The sequence below is a fragment of the Phodopus roborovskii genome, unplaced genomic scaffold (genome assembly GCF_943737965.1).
Source record: "Phodopus roborovskii unplaced genomic scaffold, PHOROB, whole genome shotgun sequence".
Taxonomy (NCBI): domain Eukaryota; kingdom Metazoa; phylum Chordata; class Mammalia; order Rodentia; family Cricetidae; genus Phodopus; species Phodopus roborovskii.
In genome coordinates, this window is record NW_026126578.1 from 5,096,794 (window position 1) to 5,115,837 (window position 19,044).

At 50.3% G+C, this 19,044-nt stretch overlaps 1 protein-coding gene across 1 annotated transcript; it reads right to left on the minus strand.

Moving 5' to 3' along the window:
- Positions 1-427: 427 nt before the first annotated feature.
- On the minus strand, positions 428-13,052 carry Oxtr (oxytocin receptor). Its single transcript, XM_051203645.1, has 2 exons — positions 12,122-13,052; positions 428-796 (listed from the first exon to the last, which is right to left on the minus strand). Exons 1-2 carry the CDS (start codon positions 13,044-13,046, stop codon positions 549-551), a joined length of 1,173 nt encoding a protein of 390 aa, XP_051059602.1. The 5' UTR covers positions 13,047-13,052; the 3' UTR covers positions 428-548.
- Between the last annotated feature and the right edge of the window lie 5,992 nt (positions 13,053-19,044).

Here is a 19,044-nt window from a genome sequence, read left to right on the forward strand (position 1 = left end):
TTCCTGAGCCAGGTGGCCTCATGGTCCACACTCCAGTTCCCAGAGTTTTCTTGGGTCAGGCTGGTCCCTGAGGATGCTAGGATCTGTCCACACACCTTGGGTCACAAGGAAATCAGCACCGCTCTGCATCTGTGGCCTCATTTCCCACTCCTTGTCCCGGCCCACTTGGTTTCCTCACATAACTGGTCACCAATCTGAGGCTTACTGCCTTTCACAAGATCCCAGAATAAACAAGAAAAAACAAAAAATAGAATGAAAGCCAGGTTCAGGAGAGCCCACCCACCACTCAGGAGCACTCCAGCTTGGGTAGTAGAAGCACAGGTGGGAGCCCAGGTGACCCTCTGATGGCTGAGTGACTATCATCTCCCATCTCTAATAGAGACATTTCCCCAACCCCAAGTCAGACTATGTTCCCACGGTCCCGCCACTCCAAGGAGTGGAGGGACACACGCCAATAGGCACCTTATACAGCTCCATGCACCGCCACCAGGGGGCAGACTGGAGTCCACGTAACCCCTGCCTCAGGAGCGGTGGGCCAGGCAGGTGGCTCATGCTGAAGATGGCTGGGAGCAGCTCTTCTGACTGGAGCTGCGGCGACTCAGGACAAAGGTGGATGAGTTGCTCTTCTTGCTGATGCTTGTCTCTCCAGGCCGATTGCCCTTAAAGTACCGGGCGGAGCAGCAGAGAAAGCGCTGCACAAGTTCGTGGAAGAGGTGGCCCGTGAAGAGCATATAGATCCAAGGGTTGCAGCAGCTGTTGAGGCTGGCCAGGAGCATGGCAATGATGAAGGCAGAAGCTGCAGTGTGGGTCGGGAGGAAAGGAGAGAACAAGGGGTCACTCTGGGACCATCCCAGACCTGCCTGATTCAGCCATGGTCGACCAGGCAACAGCCATCTCAGGTGCCACAGGCTGAACCACAAAACAAGGTTCTCCCACAGCCTTGCTCAGGAGTCATTTCCCTATTTAAGTAGGACTCAGCATGGCCCTAAAGTTACGTCAGCCTTGCTTTTAACTCCAGTTTCCCCAGGCACCAAGGTCTCCTTCCTTCAGCTGGTGCTGTTTGCGTCACAGACACTTGCTCCTTCATCCTTCACCCAGCAAATGTTTGAGTGCCTGCTATTCTGACACCAAAGAACACAGGGGTGATTAGGAGATGCCATGTCTCTTTTGCATAGCCCAGCCAGTACCAGTCACTATAATCCCAGGATCTTCCCGGGGCTTCAGTTCCTTCATGTGGGACAATGAGAATTGACAATCTGCCTGGAAGTCAGCGAGGACCAAAAAGTGCCAGGTATACAGGAGTGCCCAGTAAGAGGTGGCAGCTGTCAACACATGCCAGGCACCCACTAGACTCTGTAGACACCAGAATGAAGAGACAAACTTACTCCTAGGTAATTTCAAGCAGAAGGAATAAAAACAAAACCTAGGTTTCCTTCACTGGCCTTAGGTCTAAAGAGTTGAGACCTTATAACAAGAGCTAAGTCTAGGTGGCTTCTCTAGAAACCCAGGGGCAAGAATAAACAATGGGACAAGAATCTGCCTGGCTACCACTTTTGAGGGAAGATTCTGGAGGGGGCTGGGCAACCCCCTTGGTTTTCCATCTTTTGAAAATACTTCCAAAACTCAGTCCTCAGAGGTCAAGATCTCAACCCAGTAAAGAGATCTCCCCTGGGAGGCAGGAGCAGGGGCACCTGGGTATAGAGAACAGAGGCTTGCCAGTGAAGTCCCAAGCAGCCATGGAAGGGGAGTGGCTGGGGGGCCTGGGTGGCTCTCAGAGTGGCAACCCCAGGGCATGGCAGCTCCTGAAAACCTGGGTGAAATGTAAGTTCTCAGGCCCTTGGGAGGCACTCGGCAATGGTGGAACAGGCCCTCGGGGTTCTGAATGGCAGCCAAATTTAAGAGCAACTGATCCAGTTCATTAGTGTGCCGATTGGCACAGAAGCAAGCTACCACAGACAAAAAGAGAACAAGTGACCCTTGCAAGAAGTGCTTTCAGAAATTCAAATCGGGACATCTAATCCCTAAAATGAGAACAGTAACAGAGAACAGCAGAGGGAGAAACGCCAATACGATCAGACCACCTATCTTTATGAAAGAGGGTTTTCTCTATGCTTCTGTTTGGCTGGGTAAAAGAGGATGAAGAAAAACAGTGGTAGAATGCCATGAGGTCAAAATCACGCGCACAAAACTAAAAATAAACTATGGTCAAATCATAAAGGAGGCAAAAATCAATAAAGGCCACACACACTGAAACAAACCATCAGCCCCAGAGAAGATGGAGGTGAAATGACACAGGGAATCTCATAGCCAGACCCAAAGGCATCAGCTTGTACCCTGCTGTGTATCATTACAAAGTATAGGCTACGCAGGCCTGGTGAGGAAACCCAGCACTTCAAAGTGCTCCCAAGTTAGAAAGTGTTTTGTGTTGACACAACTCCCCAGTTGGAAAGTGCCACACCTAACCTCATGTGATAAGTCAGTCAAAACCCAAAAGCACTAAAATCCCTGTGTAAAATTCCCTTTGGGTTGCATGTGAACAGTGTACATGTAGCATGTATGAATTTCATGGTTAGACTCAGGTCCTACCCCCAAGAAAGATCATTGCACACATGCAAATATTTCAAAATCCAGAGAAACACCTCTGGTCCTGGGTATTTTGGATATGGATCATCTCCCTGCATAATCTTGGTGGGTCACCTGAAGTGACTGACATCATGGTTTTGCATTTAAATGACAGAAGCATGGAAACATTGCCATCCCATGTCATGGTGTTTTTCCAGTGGGGCAAGACCATGCAGGCAGCACCTCTCTCTGTCCAAGGCTTCCCAGAAAGGTACTGTTTTCAGAGGGTTCTGCACCCTGGTATACAGACGAGGGGAATGGTGTCAGAGAAGGAAGGTGACCCCTTGAGGGCACACACACACACCACCTTTCCACCCAAAAGTAACGAACCTGGTTCCTTTTGAAAGCAGATTCTCATTCTTGTAGTCTGAATAACAGTGAATAACAGATCTCTCTCTCTCTCTCTCTCTCTCTCTCTCTCTCTCTCTCTCTCTCTCTCTCTCTCTCTCTCCCCGTGTGTGTGTGTGTGTGTGTGTGTGTGTGTGTGTGTGTGTGTGTGTGTGTGTGTGTGTGTGTGTGTGTGTGTGTGTTAGCAGATCTAAGCACTTAAGCCAAGGCACAGGCTGGCTGAGTGAGTGTACCCAGGCAGTTTGACCACAGAGAAAATAGCCCTGTCCCTAGGACAAACAGAGTTCCTAGAGATAAGTGCCTGAAGAGGACTTCAGTACCCCCAATGGGATCATTATCCTTCTCACCAGTGACAGATGTGTCCCCAAGCATAGACCCAGAGTCATCAAACTATGGCTCATGGGCTAAAGTCTGCCTGCACTCTGTTTGCAACAATGAAGTTTTATTAGAATGTATCCATGGCCATCCATTCACAGGCTTTCTATGGGTGCTTTCAGGGGCAGAGTTGAACAATTGTGAACAAGACCTTTGGCCCCAAAACCTAAAGAATTTGTCATCTAACCCCGTATGGAAAAAAGAAAAACTGAGGCAGTCCTTAATGGATTGCCTACAGGAGGGGCAAGTGTTAAAGGGTAGATGCTGTGGACCCCAGAGGAGGATGCAGATCCCAGAGCAAGTGCACTTAGCACAGTGTGGGCCACAGAAAGAAGCCCCTCCCCACATTGCAGTTAACAGAGTTAAATTGTCCCTTTGCTTCTGAGTCACACAGATCTGGGCAAAGAGCTGGCTCCATATTTTAGAGCTGTGTGTTCTTAAGGAAGTTACTCAACATCTCTGTACCTCAGTTTCCTCATGAGATGGGATGCCAAAGCCCTCCTCACAGGAATGTAGTGAGGCTGATTTGGCTGACAGAATTCAAATTCCTGAACAGCAAGCACAGCCTCCACATTGTCACCATCCCTGCTGCAATCATGGGGATGCACTTCATACACGTGTTGCTGTTATAATTCCCCACAGAGCTAGACTCCTTCATGGGAAGCAGGCACGCTTGTATTCCCTGCGCTGGGTGTATCTAGGAATGTGAGGCATCCTGGGTGGGACAAAGATGCAGGATCCCATGGCTGAGCTTCTGGAAGCTTCCCAGCCATATGGCTGTGTTTGTCACTAACTGGTTGCAGAGTGTGGCTCTTGGGCCAAGGAGGCCATGTAGACACTTGTGCTGGCTTAAAAGACCCATGCCCTGAAGCCTACATGGTGAAACTGTCCAGCTCTACCAGCTTGTCAATTTCTGATGATTTCTGATAGGTTTAAGCACTTTGAGATGGGATATCAGCCCCACCACAGAACAATAACTCACAGTGGATACAACCATCCCAGGCTCTTGCTGTCTTTCTCAGCACCCTGGAAATATCTAGCCTTGTACTGAGGATTTGAGGAACCTACATGGCTGAAAGATGCCAAGACTTTCTTCAGCTGGGGCATAAGCCAGGACTCTCCTGCTCTGGGCATATGTGCAACTGTCCCTTCTGCCTTCCGCTTACCAGCCTTGAAAACACATCATCCCTTGGTGCTCTCCCGCACTGAAATCCTGCCAGTGTTTATCTTTCCTGGCACACAGACTGGTTGCATAAAGCTTGCAGGGACAGCCAGCCTACAGCCCGCAGGTTATATGCAGCCCATGAAAGCTATAAATGTAGACAACTCACGGTTTTTATTTTGTTTTGTTTTTTGAAGGTTGACTATGTACTACTAAATTACAAACTCTATCAATGACAACACCATGTCTCACTGTCCCTAAAATAAACATATGTATGTTCTTAAAACCTACAGGCTGTGAATTGGACATCCTTGAAATCTAAACATATAACCCAAGACAATGTTTTTCTTTGTTCAGTGTTGCCCACAGAAGCCAGAATGTTGAACACATCATCAGTCTAAGGGTGTTGACTGACCTATCTCTGCTTTTTGGCAAGTCTAGTAGGCTATGAGATGCTGTGGTCCCACCCCACAAAAAGAATATGCTGTGGTCCCACTTATTCAAGGAAAGGTTGCTGTGGGTCCACCCATTCAAGAGGATGCTCAGTGAAATGTTCCAAGGCCGGGAACCCAGTCTTTATTTATCTTTGTTGCAGGGATATCCCAGATTGTAAAATCCTTGTAAACCTATTCTTCTGTCCCAGAAGACAGAGGCATTTCCCAGAAGACAGGGCTACCATGGAGTGAGGAGAGAGACAGGAGAGATTCAGAGGCGAGGATGGAGGCAAAAAGTCACCTGGAAAGAGACACACTCCATAGAAGGAGACCTGACCCTGGAGAAACCTACGGAGGGAGGTGTCTGGAATACAGGACCCCTCACAAAACTCCCAGATCTTAGGTCCACCCCTTTCCTGGTTCTTCTCTGAGCCATGTCTGCCCTCTGAGTGTTTTCCCCCTTATCTGGACACTGAAGACCCCACAGAAAAAGAGGAAAAATGGAGAGGTCAGGAATTCTAATCAGAGATCAGTTAAAGAAACTTAGTTCCTTTTCTCTAACACTTCTCAGAAATTAAAAGAAAATAGGAAAAGCAGAGCTGGGGTTGGATGTATACATGAGAGAAACTCAAGAGAATTCACTTGGGAAAACTTACACTACCAGGAAAGTAATTAGCCCGGCAGGATAGGTTTCTGCAAACAGGATGAGCAAGCCTTTAGGGAACTCTCCAGAAAAGCCAGCTATACAATCCTGTCTTCCTCTCTCCTGAAATTAAAATCACATTCTTCCCACAAGCAGAGGTCCTGGCAAGTGTTCAGGCTATCAACCTGATATGGCTGGTCCCTGCCAGAAAGAGACAATGAGAGGGAGTGTGGGCCATTCACTTGTCCAGGAGCTACCTGGGGGAGGAAGAGGTCAAACATATCTCTCTATCCTCCGAATCCAATTCATTTACCCATGCCAGAGCCAAGTGGGCACTTGGGGACCCATGTAGACTCAACAAGTCCCTGGGCACATGGATTAACACACGGGGTGAAATTTGGGGAAGAGGCTGGATGGGCTGGGGTCTGGGGACACTGGAGAGTGGGGCTCCAACCTCGAGGGAGAGGCATGAGCAGAAGCAACCGCACATCATTAGCCAAAGTCTGGAGCTGGGCACCATGTACTTGACTGGAGAATTGCCTGGGTATTTGCCCCATAGTTGTGATTCATTGAGGGGCAGGAGGCAGAAGGTTGTGAAGGGACAGCACCAGGCATTCCATCTCCACCAGACCAGCTTTACTCACACCCCTATTACTCCCCCTTTTGGACTTCCAGGCACTCACTATACCCTGCATTGAGGGCCCAAATTAGCCCAGGACAGCTGGTAGGCAGCTGGCCACAGCCTGTACAGGCTGTGTTGTTCCTGAGGCAACCCAGACATTCACACACAGTGCAAACAAAGGCTTATGGCTCTTCTCCTCTGACTCACATCTACCAGCCACTTCCTAAAATTCCCACTCAGGAAGCCAGACTCCTAGGCAAAGCCTCCCCCAGAATATGTAGAACCAGATGTTGGGGGGAAGCCCCTATTACTACAGGGTGCAGCGGGAGGACTCTGGCAGGCCTTTCAAAATATTCCTTCTAAATGTATGTTTACATAAAGATAGAGTCCCAGGGTATGTCACAGGATGCATCTTTGCAAAGACTGAGCATTTACAACCATGATTCTTCTAGAACTCTCTGTGGTATAGTGGCCCCAGGCATTTCAGGGCTGTGAAGGGCATCTGGATTACTGAGGTTAAAATGGACTTTGCTTGGGCTCTGGTCACATCTGGCCGACACGTGAGGTTGGTGGACCAGGCTGGAAAAGAAAAGCCAAATCTTCCTGCATAGCCCATGTCACCCCGTTCCCACGGGACAGTTCATATGGAAGCATATGGGAGGCACGTGGCAAGCTTAGGTCACAGACTATGTCTTTAAGTCCCACTACTCAGAGTGTAGTTGGTGGCCAGCTTCATATGTACCACTTAGCATCACCTGTATATGGACCAAAGATGCAGGCTCTGGGGCCCCAGCCCTAGTATTCCCAGTCAGATCAGCCTTTCAACCAGGATCTCAGTGATTTTTGTACAACTGCAATTCTTTCCAAATGGCTCAACTCATATGAACGGGGAAAAATAATAAAGTAACTGTGCTTTCAGCTATGAAATGTGAACCTGCTTCTTCGTACAGAAAACTCCTATTCAGCCCTCAGAAACCTTTTCAAACACCGCTTCCTCTCTGAAACCCTCCTGATTTCTCCCTCGGTGAAACAGAAGCAGCCACTGCTTCCTAGGAACATCTACTTTACATGGTAAATGAATGCTTCTAGTGTGGAATCACCCCATCATGTTCTCATTAGTCTCTTATACTGCTTGGCTGGGGACTCTGTACCATTTGAGGCCATGCCCCTGGCTGCAAGCAGAGACTGGAAAATAAGAAGAGGTCGATAAGGGACTGACCTGAATTGAAGCATGAAATTAGCAGACAGGAAATCTTGATAAATCAGCACATTGGAAAGGCAAAAAGACAATCTCCCTGTTAGATGACAGGACATGGCCTGATAACAAGGTGACTGGACTCAAATGTAATTCCCTCTGGGAAAATTAAGTTCATACTCGAGTGTGAGGTGAACAGGGAGAGAGAACAAGCAAGAGGGATTGTTCAGGGGTGAGGTGTGGCCAAGGGGACAGATGCTTGGCACAGAAGCGCCATCTCCTGGCCATGCATGGCTTGAAAGGGCAAGCAGAAACTGCTCCCTGTGGCAAGGACCCAGGAGCAAGCAGCCCAGGAAGAGGACACTGGGGACACCTGGTCTCTTCCTCTCTCCCTTACCAAGGGTCTAGCTGGGACAATTCGAAGACCAGAGCTAGGCCTTCACCACCAAGGAGAAGCAAGACATTCACTCCTCCATCTTTACTCTGCTTCTCAGCAAGCCAGAGCAGCCAGCTGCCACTCACTGTCACAGCTCACCATGCTACTGCATCCACTGCTGCAGTCCACCATGCTACTGCAGCCACTGCCGCAGCCCACCATGCTACTGCAGCCACTGCCGCAGCCCACCATGCCACTGCAGCCACTACTGCAGCCCACCATGCTACTCCTGCTCTCAAAACCATCCCCGACTCTCACTGGCTCCCTAAAGTCCTGGTACTTATTAAAATTTGCTTCTTAATTTTCAAAAGCAGACACCATGTTAGGCTGAAGAGATGGCTCAGCGCTTGCCTTACCAGCTGAGGATCTTAGTTAGATTGCCGGCACCCATGCTGAAAAGCCAGTGCAGTGGAAAATACTTGCACCACACTGCTGAGGAGATGGAATTAGAGACAGGGAATCTCACCCGCCAAGCAGCCTAGCTGAATTAGTGGGTTCCAGACCAGTGAGAAACAATGTCTCAAAACACAAAGAGAAGGCACCTGAACTACTGCATGAGGTTGACCTCTGGCTTCCATCAGCACATGTATACAAGTGTATGAGAACCTACACACACATGCATAACCACTCATACATATGCAGCCACAGTCACACATGCACATGTGAATGTGTGCATGCAAATGAACCAACATCCACACAAGCAAACATACAAAGCATGTACATACACACATGAACCAATTCAAATGAACCAATACCCACATAAGCAAACACACAATGCATACACATGCATGCACCCACACCAACATGAACACACATGCATGCACAAAGACAAATACAATTGCACAACACCCATATGAACACAAAGCACATGCACATATAAACACATGCCAGCATGAATACACATATACAGAGGTTCACCCACAAACCCACACCTACCCACAAAAAATACACAGACACCAACATGAACACACACACACAAACACACCTTCACTTATGCACTCATACCCTCATGAAAACATGTGCATGCACACAGACATGCACCAACACACACACACACACACACACACACACACACACACACACACACACGGTGATTTGTTCCAAACTACCGAGAGTGGTGAGATGAGAGCCAAGAAGGCAAAGATGTGAAGAGAAAAGGGAACACAGATGATGAGGTCTGGGATTAAGGCAGCTTTAGGGGTCCCAGCAATAGAGCAGGGGGTGGACCTGATACTGACAGCACTATGTCATGGTCATGATGGGCCAGGACGACCCTGGATGTCAGGATGATGGGACCAGAAAGGCCGTGTCTCCTCTGTTTCTGTAGGTCTTCAATGGGATCCATGAATCAGCCTTTTGTCAAGGGCCCAGGAAATCCTGATGCTGACATTTCCCCCAGTGGGTGCAGTGGGGTGCAGTGGGGGCAATTCAGCCCGTCCATCTCCAGTGGGAGATGCCACTGGGTCAGATCCTGGCCCTCCTATTGACTCAGCATAATCTTAAAGGATCACCACTCTGAGCAATAGTCTCCTCTTGTTCGGACTGGGCATATCTACATGCTGAGTTTGATGAGAACTGGAGATGATCCAGGCACCCATGGGTGACACACAGGTGAGCATTCATCTAACTCCTCACTTAACCTAACTGATACCCAAAAAGGGAGTCTTGCTCCACTATGGCTGTTATTCCTGTTGCTTAGACAGGAATGGCCCTGGTGCTATTGAGAAGTCCCAGTCCTACAGGTGCCATCAAGTCTCTGACAGGAATTCACTCCTTCCCATGCATAAGGACTTCTGCCAGCAGGGCCTAATGAAGTCTAGGAGACCACCTTACAGCCTGGCACTAGGAAGAGCCCTTGGGTGCTCTTGGCTTCTAACTTGCCAGGGCAAGATGGTAGGGTAAAAGAAAACAGGCTGCAGGCCCAGCCCCAACCAAGGCTCTGCAGAGAGTATGCTGTGGCTCAGGCTGTAGGCTTAGCTCCTCAAACCAAAGGTCTCCCAAACTGCAGGTTAAGCTTACAGATCCAAGTTCTCCATACTGCCTTTACCTCCTCACTGCTCCTAGCCCACTCAGATACCTGACAAATGGGAAAGGCTGAGTGGCAAGCCTCACTCACATGTTCTCTTTCCACCATTAATCAAACCCTTGGGAGGTGGAGGGCTGCAGTCGCTTGCAGCAGAACCCAGGAAAATAGCATGATGCAAAAGTGCTCACAGCCACCCTCCTATAGGAGCCAAGACAGCTGAGAACTATCCATCAGACTGCAATGTATAACCTGAAGAATCGAGCTGGAGGGTGTTCTGGGGCCAAGCAGGAAAAAGCTGCCCAGTGTCCCTGTGTCCACCTTCCCCATGACTTTCCACAGAGCTGGGTCACTGAAAAGCCAGGACCTCCAAGGTGTTTCCACCACACTACAGGCAGTGGAGTGGCTTCATCCTTAGAGGTAGACATGGAGGATCAAGGGACCCAGCATCTCAGAGCCAGTTAGTGCGAGGCAGGGCCAGATGTCAAGTGTGATGGTCAACCTGACCATCTTGAGGGTCCTTAGTCACTTGGGAGATACACTTCTGGACACATCTGTGAGGGCGATGTTTCCAGGTTTACACAGTGGATACAATGTGACCAGACACTTCACACCTGCTGCTACACATTCCCACCATGACAGAGGACTGTCCTCTCACACTGTGAGCCTAAATCAACCCTTCTTCCTTAAACTGCTTTTGTCACAGAGACGAGGAAAATTACCAATATAGCCAGTGTCCCCTAGGCTTGCCCAACTAAAGGGTGCCTGTCTAGTATCTGCAGCTATTGGTATTGGAGTTCCCTCTGTGCCACATGGGCTAAGATCCTCCCATTCTGTAGAGGGAGCCGCTAGGCCTGGGGCCTTATTTAGGAACTCCCACTTCAGTCTTACACCTCACTCAGCTCCCTGGCCCTCCCTAAGAACTCTGGGTCAGGAAACTCCCGCTCAAGCTGATGCTCTACCCAAACTTTCTGTGTGACCCAGAAAAAAAGGCCTTCCCTTTTGGGGACCCTTGGAAGGTGTGACCAGAGGCCAGATGATGGAGAGAATCCACATAGCAATCTTTGCCCTGAATACCACAGGCCATCAGTAAATGCTGAGTGATGTGTGTCCTGGCCACTGTGGAGAGGCACACATGCTCTGTGAATCCAGGCATCTGTGCTTTCCAGAGAGTAGGACCTGTCCTGAGAGCCTAGCTTCCCATGAGGAGGGATTGGTTGTTGGCAGCAGAGGTGATTATATCCATACCATTTTGCACTGTCTGGGGTTAAGAAGTCTGTGAAGTGAGACCAGGCCTTCCCAGATGTGGCTGTATTAATCTTCAAAGCAAAGGTGTAAGGCGGAGCTGCCTGTAAGGATGGTTCCTGCTGTTTCCAAATAAGTCACTGGGGTGGTGGGATTGAGGGGGGCTGTCTGGTGCTGCACTTGATGCCCAACACAAACCACAGACTGCTGTTTCTGAGCCCCCTCCTCCAGATGTGCCAGTCTCCCCCTCCATGCTCCTAACAAACGCAGGCCACTATCCTGTAATCTCAGTGGTCTCCAGGGCAGAAGGCTCCTCCCCTCTGCTTGGCAACTACACAGCCTCCCAGTCTAAGATGAGCACTGCCCTCTTGGCTCCCTTCCTCTCTCCCAAAAACAAGGCTCAGTCCTGGGCAGCCCAGCCTCATCCCTACCCAGGGCCTCTCCGGTGTTCACTTCTCCATGACCTCCATGGGATAAGAGGCTCTGGAACTTGTCTTGATCTCCATAGAGGTCCCTTGGGAGACCCACTCAGCCTTCATGGGACATCCCTTCAGCATTCACAGGCCCAACTGTCCCTTCGTGGGGATGACCCTATCCAACACTGACCTTATGGGTCCAGGCTGACTTAGTTTAAAGGAGTTCAATTTAAAGTGAACTCAAAGTAGGAGCCTAAGCCTGTGCTCAGGTTGGAAACCCACCTCCATTCTGTCTCTCTGTAGGAAAAAAAAACCAGTCACCTGCCTCAGTTTCCCCTCCATACTAAGGATTTTCGAAGTGAAAGTTGCCCAAGGCCTGTGCTGGGGTTTCTACCAAGAGTTGGTATATTCATGGGTATTTCTATGCTGCAAAACCTTTAAGTCCTGGAGACTCGAATAAGTTATCTCCTAAAAGTTTATGAACTGGGGAATGATGCTGTCTAACCAGGCCATGCCCCAGGAGGACCCTAGAACTTTAGAATTACAGAGATAGCGGAACTAGAGCCTACCCCTACCACCCTCCCTTACCACCCATACTACCTTCCTTGGGTGCATTGACGTCCCAGACGCTCCACATTTGCACGAAGAAGAAAGGCGTCCAGCAAACGATGAAGGCCAGTACAATGATGAATGTCATCTTCACTGTGCGGATCTTGGCCTTGGAGATGAGTTTAACACTACTGACCCGAGCCAGAGCCGCGCGCCCAGCTCCACGAGCTGCGGATGCTTCAGTCCCCTCTGCTTCCGCTGCTGCTGCTGCCGTCTTGAGTCGCAGGTTCTGCCAGATCTTGAAGCTGATGAGGCCATAACAGGCGGCCAGCACGATGACCGGCACAATGTAGACGGCGAGCGTGATCCACGTGACGTAGGCCTTGGGTCCCCAAGGCTGGATGAAGACAGCCCAGCAATCAAAGACGCCGTCCGCCACTTCGCGCAGCGAGAAAATGTGCACCTGCGGCGCGCTGGCCACCAGGCAGCCGAGCCACGTCGCCAGCACCGCCAGGCGGTCGGTTCGGCGTCGCAGCGAGCGCAGCGGCTGGCAGATGGCCAGGCAGCGGTCGAGCGACATAAGCAGCAGCAGGTAGGTGGAGGCGAACATGCCCACCACCTGCAGGTATTTGACCAGACGACACAGCAGGTCGGGCCCGTAGAAACGGAAGGTGATGTCCCACAGCAGCTGCGGGAGCACCTGGAACACAGCCACCACCAGGTCGGCGATGCTCAGGTGCTTCATGAAAAAGAAGAGGCGCGAGTACTTGTGGCGCGTGGTGCGCAGCGCCAGCAGCACGCACGCGTTGCCGCTCAACGCCAGGAACAGAATGAGGCACAGCACCGCCACCTCCACGCGCGCCAGGGCCTCGTTGCGCCTGGGCGCCTCGGCGGTGAGGTTCCCCTCCGCCCCCGGCGGCACTCCACTCCCGAGCTCTAACTCGATGCTCCAGTTAGCTGCAGCTGTGCCCTCCATGACCGAGACCGCGAGGGAGCGCCCGGCCTGGCTGCTCTTTAAAGCGTGGCGCGTGGGGCGGGGCCCGATGCGCCGCCGTCCAGGTGTCTGCCCGAGCACCCGGGCACTGATCTCCCTGTTCCCGCCCTGAAACAAAGCGGGAGGCCAGTGAGAAGACCTTTGCGCTTCTGTCGGGACGCTCGTGGGGCGTGTGTGTCCCCTTTCTGCGAATCTGAAGTTACCTGAGTCTCAGGACGCAAGCCCAGCCACCGACCGGGCTGCTCAGCCACCACCGCAGAAATCCCGGTTTGCCGTACCTCCGTTGAGCATCTGCAGATGCACTTGAGCCTTGAGCGTGGGTCCCAGGAAGGGCTCAGTCGCTCTGCCTGCTGAGAGAAGAGGCTCGCGTTTAACCGCTTTCCTGAGAACAGGGACCCCTCCTCAGTAGTCCCACACACACATACACCAGTGAACCCCCAAACCCTACACCTCTCCCCTCAGGATACTTAACACAGCTACTCCTAATCGACACCCAAGGCAGCCCCCATCTTGGTAAGCTTTACTACAGGTACATACATCCAGGTACCCCAAAAGCCCAGCTCACGCACATCCTGCTTCACCTCCTTCAATTTTAAGACACTCAGCCCAGCTCCTGAATCTTCCCGAAGCTGCTTGCTCCCTGAGGAACTCCTGCCTGAGAGCCTAGACCCCTGTCCGCAAGGCTGCTGCTAGGAGACTCCTGGGGTAAACGCCTCTCACAGGAATTCCCAGCCCAGCAGCCTCAAAGCTGCCTCAAGGGTTCTGCGTGGTCGTCTGAGCTGTCACTTTTCAGTCCCTCGGAGCAACCTGAGCGCCTCCGGGAACCAGAAGCAACAGAGGCTCCAAAGCCTTCCCTCAGAACCTGATGGTCCCACTGGTCCTAGCCATCCTGTGCCCACAGTACGCAGGACACAGCCACCTGAAGCGAGCCTGCAGGTCAGCCCCCAAAGTTGCCTAGCCACCGGGCAAGTTGCACTGCAGAGGACGGCCTCAGAGATACTTGCGAGGGCTCTCCACCCAGGATGGGAGGGCTGCCTGCCGGCGCCACCACGAGTAGATCCCCGCGTCTTTGCAATCTTCCAGCCAGCGGCTTTTCTGGTAGCTGGTTAAGGACCTAAGGCAAGAGCAGAACGGTAGCCAAGCTGTGAGCCGACCGCGTCAGCACGCGGCGCTGTCTGAAGGTGGCCGCAGCAGGAGTCCTGAGCTGCAGCACCACATATGTCCGCTAGGGGGCAGATCAAGCCGGCCACGGCGATCCCAGCGAGGCAGGTCCCCTCACCCGATGTTAGCCCCTCTGATTTATTTCATAGTAATTTAAGACTCGCTAATAACCCACTTAGTTTCTTCCTTTCTAGGTTTTGCTCTTGACGCTCTCAGAGATGTAGGAGCCTTGGAGAGTGACGTTTTCCCCCCTGGAGTAAATTTTAAGGAAATCACATTTCTGAGCCTTCCTTTTTCTTTCTTCCTTTCTTCCTTTTCTCTTTTTCTCTACTTTTCTTTCTTTTTTTTTTTTTAGAAGAGATCATGTAAACCTCTGGAATGGCTTCGTTCATGTTCCCATTAAGAAGGAATTGGAAATGCCTGTTCTCCCATCAGCCCTGAGAGAAATCTTCATTCTTGAGGTAGTTTGTGATGCAAGTCTCACACACCTGCTATCCCCCAGGTCCATCACCATTTAAGATGATTCTACTTCTCAGTCGGCCAAAGGCCACCTCTGCCTCCTTCCCACGCTTCAAAATTAAAAACTCTAACTGGCACCTGAGGAGGATTAAATGGGAAGCGCTGCTCCTCCACCATCTTCTTTCCTATTTGGAAACCATTTTTTGAATTGATTTCAGTGACTAAAGACTGAGGCAGGAACAGAAAGGGTCAGGATTAGAAATGAACGGCGCTCTTTAATGTGAATTAAGTGCATGTTTCCTCCTGACGTTTCATTTCTCCCTCTTCTAATTAATTATGCGGAGAGAATTAAGTGAGCCCAGAGCAGTGTTCCCTGAATCCACAATTACAGTACTGTGCCAAGATTTCCTAGGGGCAGAGTCTTCCAGGGCCTGCTCTCAGGTTCTACTCCAGAGCATGCCAAGGAGGCATGAGGGTTCCCTGAGCATTGGCTAATGGCAGAAGGCAAAGACTGTCATCGTCTTCTTGCTTTGGAACTGTATTCGGAACAGTATTTTACCACTAGTATCTGTCACAGAAATGACAGACTAAGGTTACAGAACACTCAGGTGAGAAGGGGCTAGCCTGAGCCCGCAGGTGTCTGGTATGTAACAAGTGGGGCCTAGTACCATCACGCTGGTTTGCTTGCTGTGTATATGTCATGTGGGTGGGTGGGAGCTCATGCTCACACTCACATGGGAGGGCGGGTGTCGGTCAGACCACAATCTCAAGTGTTAATGCTCATCTTCCCCCCTATTTGATGTTTGCTACATATTCCAGGCCAGGTATCCTGGAAGCTTCCAGAGATTAAGCAGTCTCTGCCTCCCTCCTTGTCACAGGAGGAACATTTTAATGACAGGAACATTTTAACATGCCTGGCTTTCCCATGGGTGCCAGGGATTTGAACTCAGATCCTCACACTTGTGCAGTAGGTGTTTTACCCACTAAGCCATCTCCTCGGCCACTCTTCTTTCTTTCTAAAGTACAATGGGAGGGCAGTGCTATCCCAGCAGGTCAGATAAGCCTGCTCTACCCCATGGCTGGATGAGGATTGTAGGACTAGACCTGGGAAGAAAGTGTTGGGCTTCTTTCCCTGGAGGAGAGTGGCTTTCGGGGACACACCAGCCAGCCAATCCCCCAGCAATGGCTGTTCTTCCCCACATGCCCTGTCTTGTGTAGCAAACGATTCCATCTCCCTGGATTCACTAAGGACAAAAGCTAAGTTCTCTAAGTTGGCCTCCGTCTGAACAAAAGCATCAAGGAGATGCTCACGGCCTCCTTGTTTAACTTCTCAGTTTGTGTGGGAAGCAGGCAGAGGAGACAGTCCTGCCTGGTGGCCCCTCTGAAGGCCCCAGAGGGGGAAGGCATGCACAGGCATCCTTGAACCCTAGCCAGAGAGAAAAGCCCTTGTCTATTTTCAGTGTATTGAAGATGATTCTAACAGAAAGGGGACAAAGTTCTTGAAGCCCTAAAGAGCTCTCAGGAGGCAGCTGGACAGAGGTCACTCTCCTGGGATCAAAGAAGACAACCACCTTCCCTGAAATGCCATGGGGTGGGGGTGACACTGATGACTCCGTATGAGTGGGCTGAAGCCTGCTCACCTCCAGCACTGAATAGACAAAGTGCTGAAGAGTCTCAAAGGCCTCTTGAAGAATGGATTTATTTAGTAATCATGTTCCCCTAGTCTGGGAAGAAATGTTTTGTGATGGTATTCAATTTATAAATTTAGCCTTGAGTGACACTGAAAGTGACAGAACGTGTGATTCTTTCTCCTTTCTGCCTTATTCCCTTTGATTCACCAAGGACAAAGTCTGATAAAATTAAAGTCAGGAGATCCAGGTCCAAAGCCAGTTGCTATGCGGTGATTATATGATAAAAGCCCAAAGGTAATGGTACAAGAGAAGAGGAGGCTGGGAAACAAGGGTGGGGCCACATGGAAGGTGACAGCCACATGGAAGATGAACAGGAGAGACTAGCATTGAGATTCTAGTGGTCCCAGCAGACGCTGTCAGTGTGTGTGTATAGTAGGATGAGACTGTAAAGTACATCAACCAGTGTCTGCCAAAGAAAAAGAGCCAGGGCTGGAGAAGTGGTTCAGTGGTTAAGAGCACTTGTTACTCGTGCAGGTTCAGATCCCTGCATCCATGCTGGGATGCTTACAGCCTTCTATAACTACAGTTTCAGGAGATCCAACACCCTCTTTTGGCCTAGAAGGGTACCTGTACACACACACACACACACACACACACACACACACACACACACACACACAATTTTCTTTTAAAAATTAAATAAAATCAGCTAGGCTTGGTGGCACACATCTTGAATCAGCACTTGGGAGGATCTCTGTGAGTTCAAGGCCAGCCTAGTCAACATGAGTTCCAGGACAGCCAGAGCAAAATAGTGAAAGCCTATTCACCGCCACCACCACCACCATCACTACCACCACCACCCTACCCCACCCCCACCCCACCCCACCCCCACCCCCCGCTGCACCAAAAAAAAAAGTCAGTAAGACCCACGTGTACAAAAGAATATATTTAGTTAAATAATTGGCTTGTGTGCTACTGAGGCTGGCAAGCCCCACATCTCCAGGGTCAGCTTATCCAGAATCCTGGTGCAGAGAAGCTGCTGCATTGCAAGTCAGAAGGCATTTGCTACAAATTCCTTCTTGATTGAGAAGGCCATTCTAGGGTAGGTATAGGACCTTCCAGGGGTTAGAAGAGGCCCATTCTTACTATGGGGCAATCAGGCCCCATAGTAAAAAACTTCAGTTTATATGTTGATCTTATCTCCCCCAAAATACTCCCACTCTCATAGAAACATCCAGGCTAGCATCTGACCACAAAGCATAGTCCAGCCCAACTGACACTGGAAGTGAAATGTCACATAGGATATCTCACAATCACTGTTGTGCACATCTCCCCCACTGCAGTGGCTAAGCACGGTGGTATTGCATTTATCAGTGCCTCAAAAGGCCCAGGGCACAGCAGGATGGGTTCTCTCTGTGTGCTTATCAAATATGGACTGATAGAATGATAGAGGAAATGAGAGAGAAATAAACACTTCCCAAGGTTGTTTTACCCTCTTGGGGGCAGGATCACCACCTGGGGAAGACATTCTAAAGAATGGCAACCCCCTGGAATGAGGTTTAGTAGCTTGGTAGTTTTCCAGTTCTGGAACATTTAGCCTCTCTGATGTCAGTGAGGAAATGAGTAGCCACTCTCTCCAGTCCCTTCCCTCCCTGAAATCATCTCTGCTTGGGCTCCCGTCTCCAGGAGGGGTCAATAACTTGCTCAGGCCTGATGGTGGTGAACACACTGCTGTAATCTTCCTGCTGCTGACAGCCTTGCCCTTGGCCTTCTGTATTTGCTGCTGCCAGCAAGAGACCAGGACAGCAGGACATGTGGACTGGCCTGGCCTGGCCTGGCCTGGGAAGTTCAGGGGGTGGTTGTGTTTGGATGCCAGCTTGCAGCTCTGACTTGAATTATTCTCCCAGTTGGCATCATTTTGGAGTCCTCACTCTGTGTTTTCATTCCCGAGTTCCCCTTTGGAGGGTGGAAAAAGAAAGAAAACATGCTTTTGTAGTGGAGAGAATTCTGAACTCAATGGTAAGCATTGCCGTGTAGGTTTATCCACCTTCTGCTTGAATGACCAACTCACTGAACCTCTCTAGAACTCAGTTTCTCCAAATGTTGACCTCCTGGGGCTGTGCAAGCAAAAAGAGTCAGTGTATACGAAGCGTGCTTTACAAGCAGCCGAAGTCCTGTGTGACTTGAGTCTTTTCTCCCATGCCAACAATCCCCACTCCTGGAGTGCCTGTGGAAAGATTCGTGCAATTGGCCTCCATCTTCATCACCAATGGTGCTCAGGTGTCTTTTCAGTTCAGTGAGACAAAGTATATAGGGGTGGAGGTATAGTATGCCCGTAATTCCTTCTAAATTAATTGGTATGCTGGGTACACCAAGCCCTCACCTCTTCAGGGGGCCCCTCCTGACCACCTGGGCCCTCAGAGAAGATGCCAATTTCTGGGGGCTCAGCAGGTGGCCACAGATTCCCCTTACAACATGAATGCTCCCATTCTGATGACAAGTTCCTCCATCTGGTCCCAGCTCACTGTCCTTTGTATATCCACCCATTACTTTTCCTGTCATCTGTGCCTATCAATGAAAATGTGGTCAGGAAATGACTGATGGGTTCCTGAGAACATCCTTCAATAAATCAACCACTGGGGCCAGGTCCTTGCTTCCTGGAAACTCAATTCCTAGAATGGAGCCGAAGGAGGAGGGCTCCTTGTAAATAGTACTTATTTTTCTCTGGG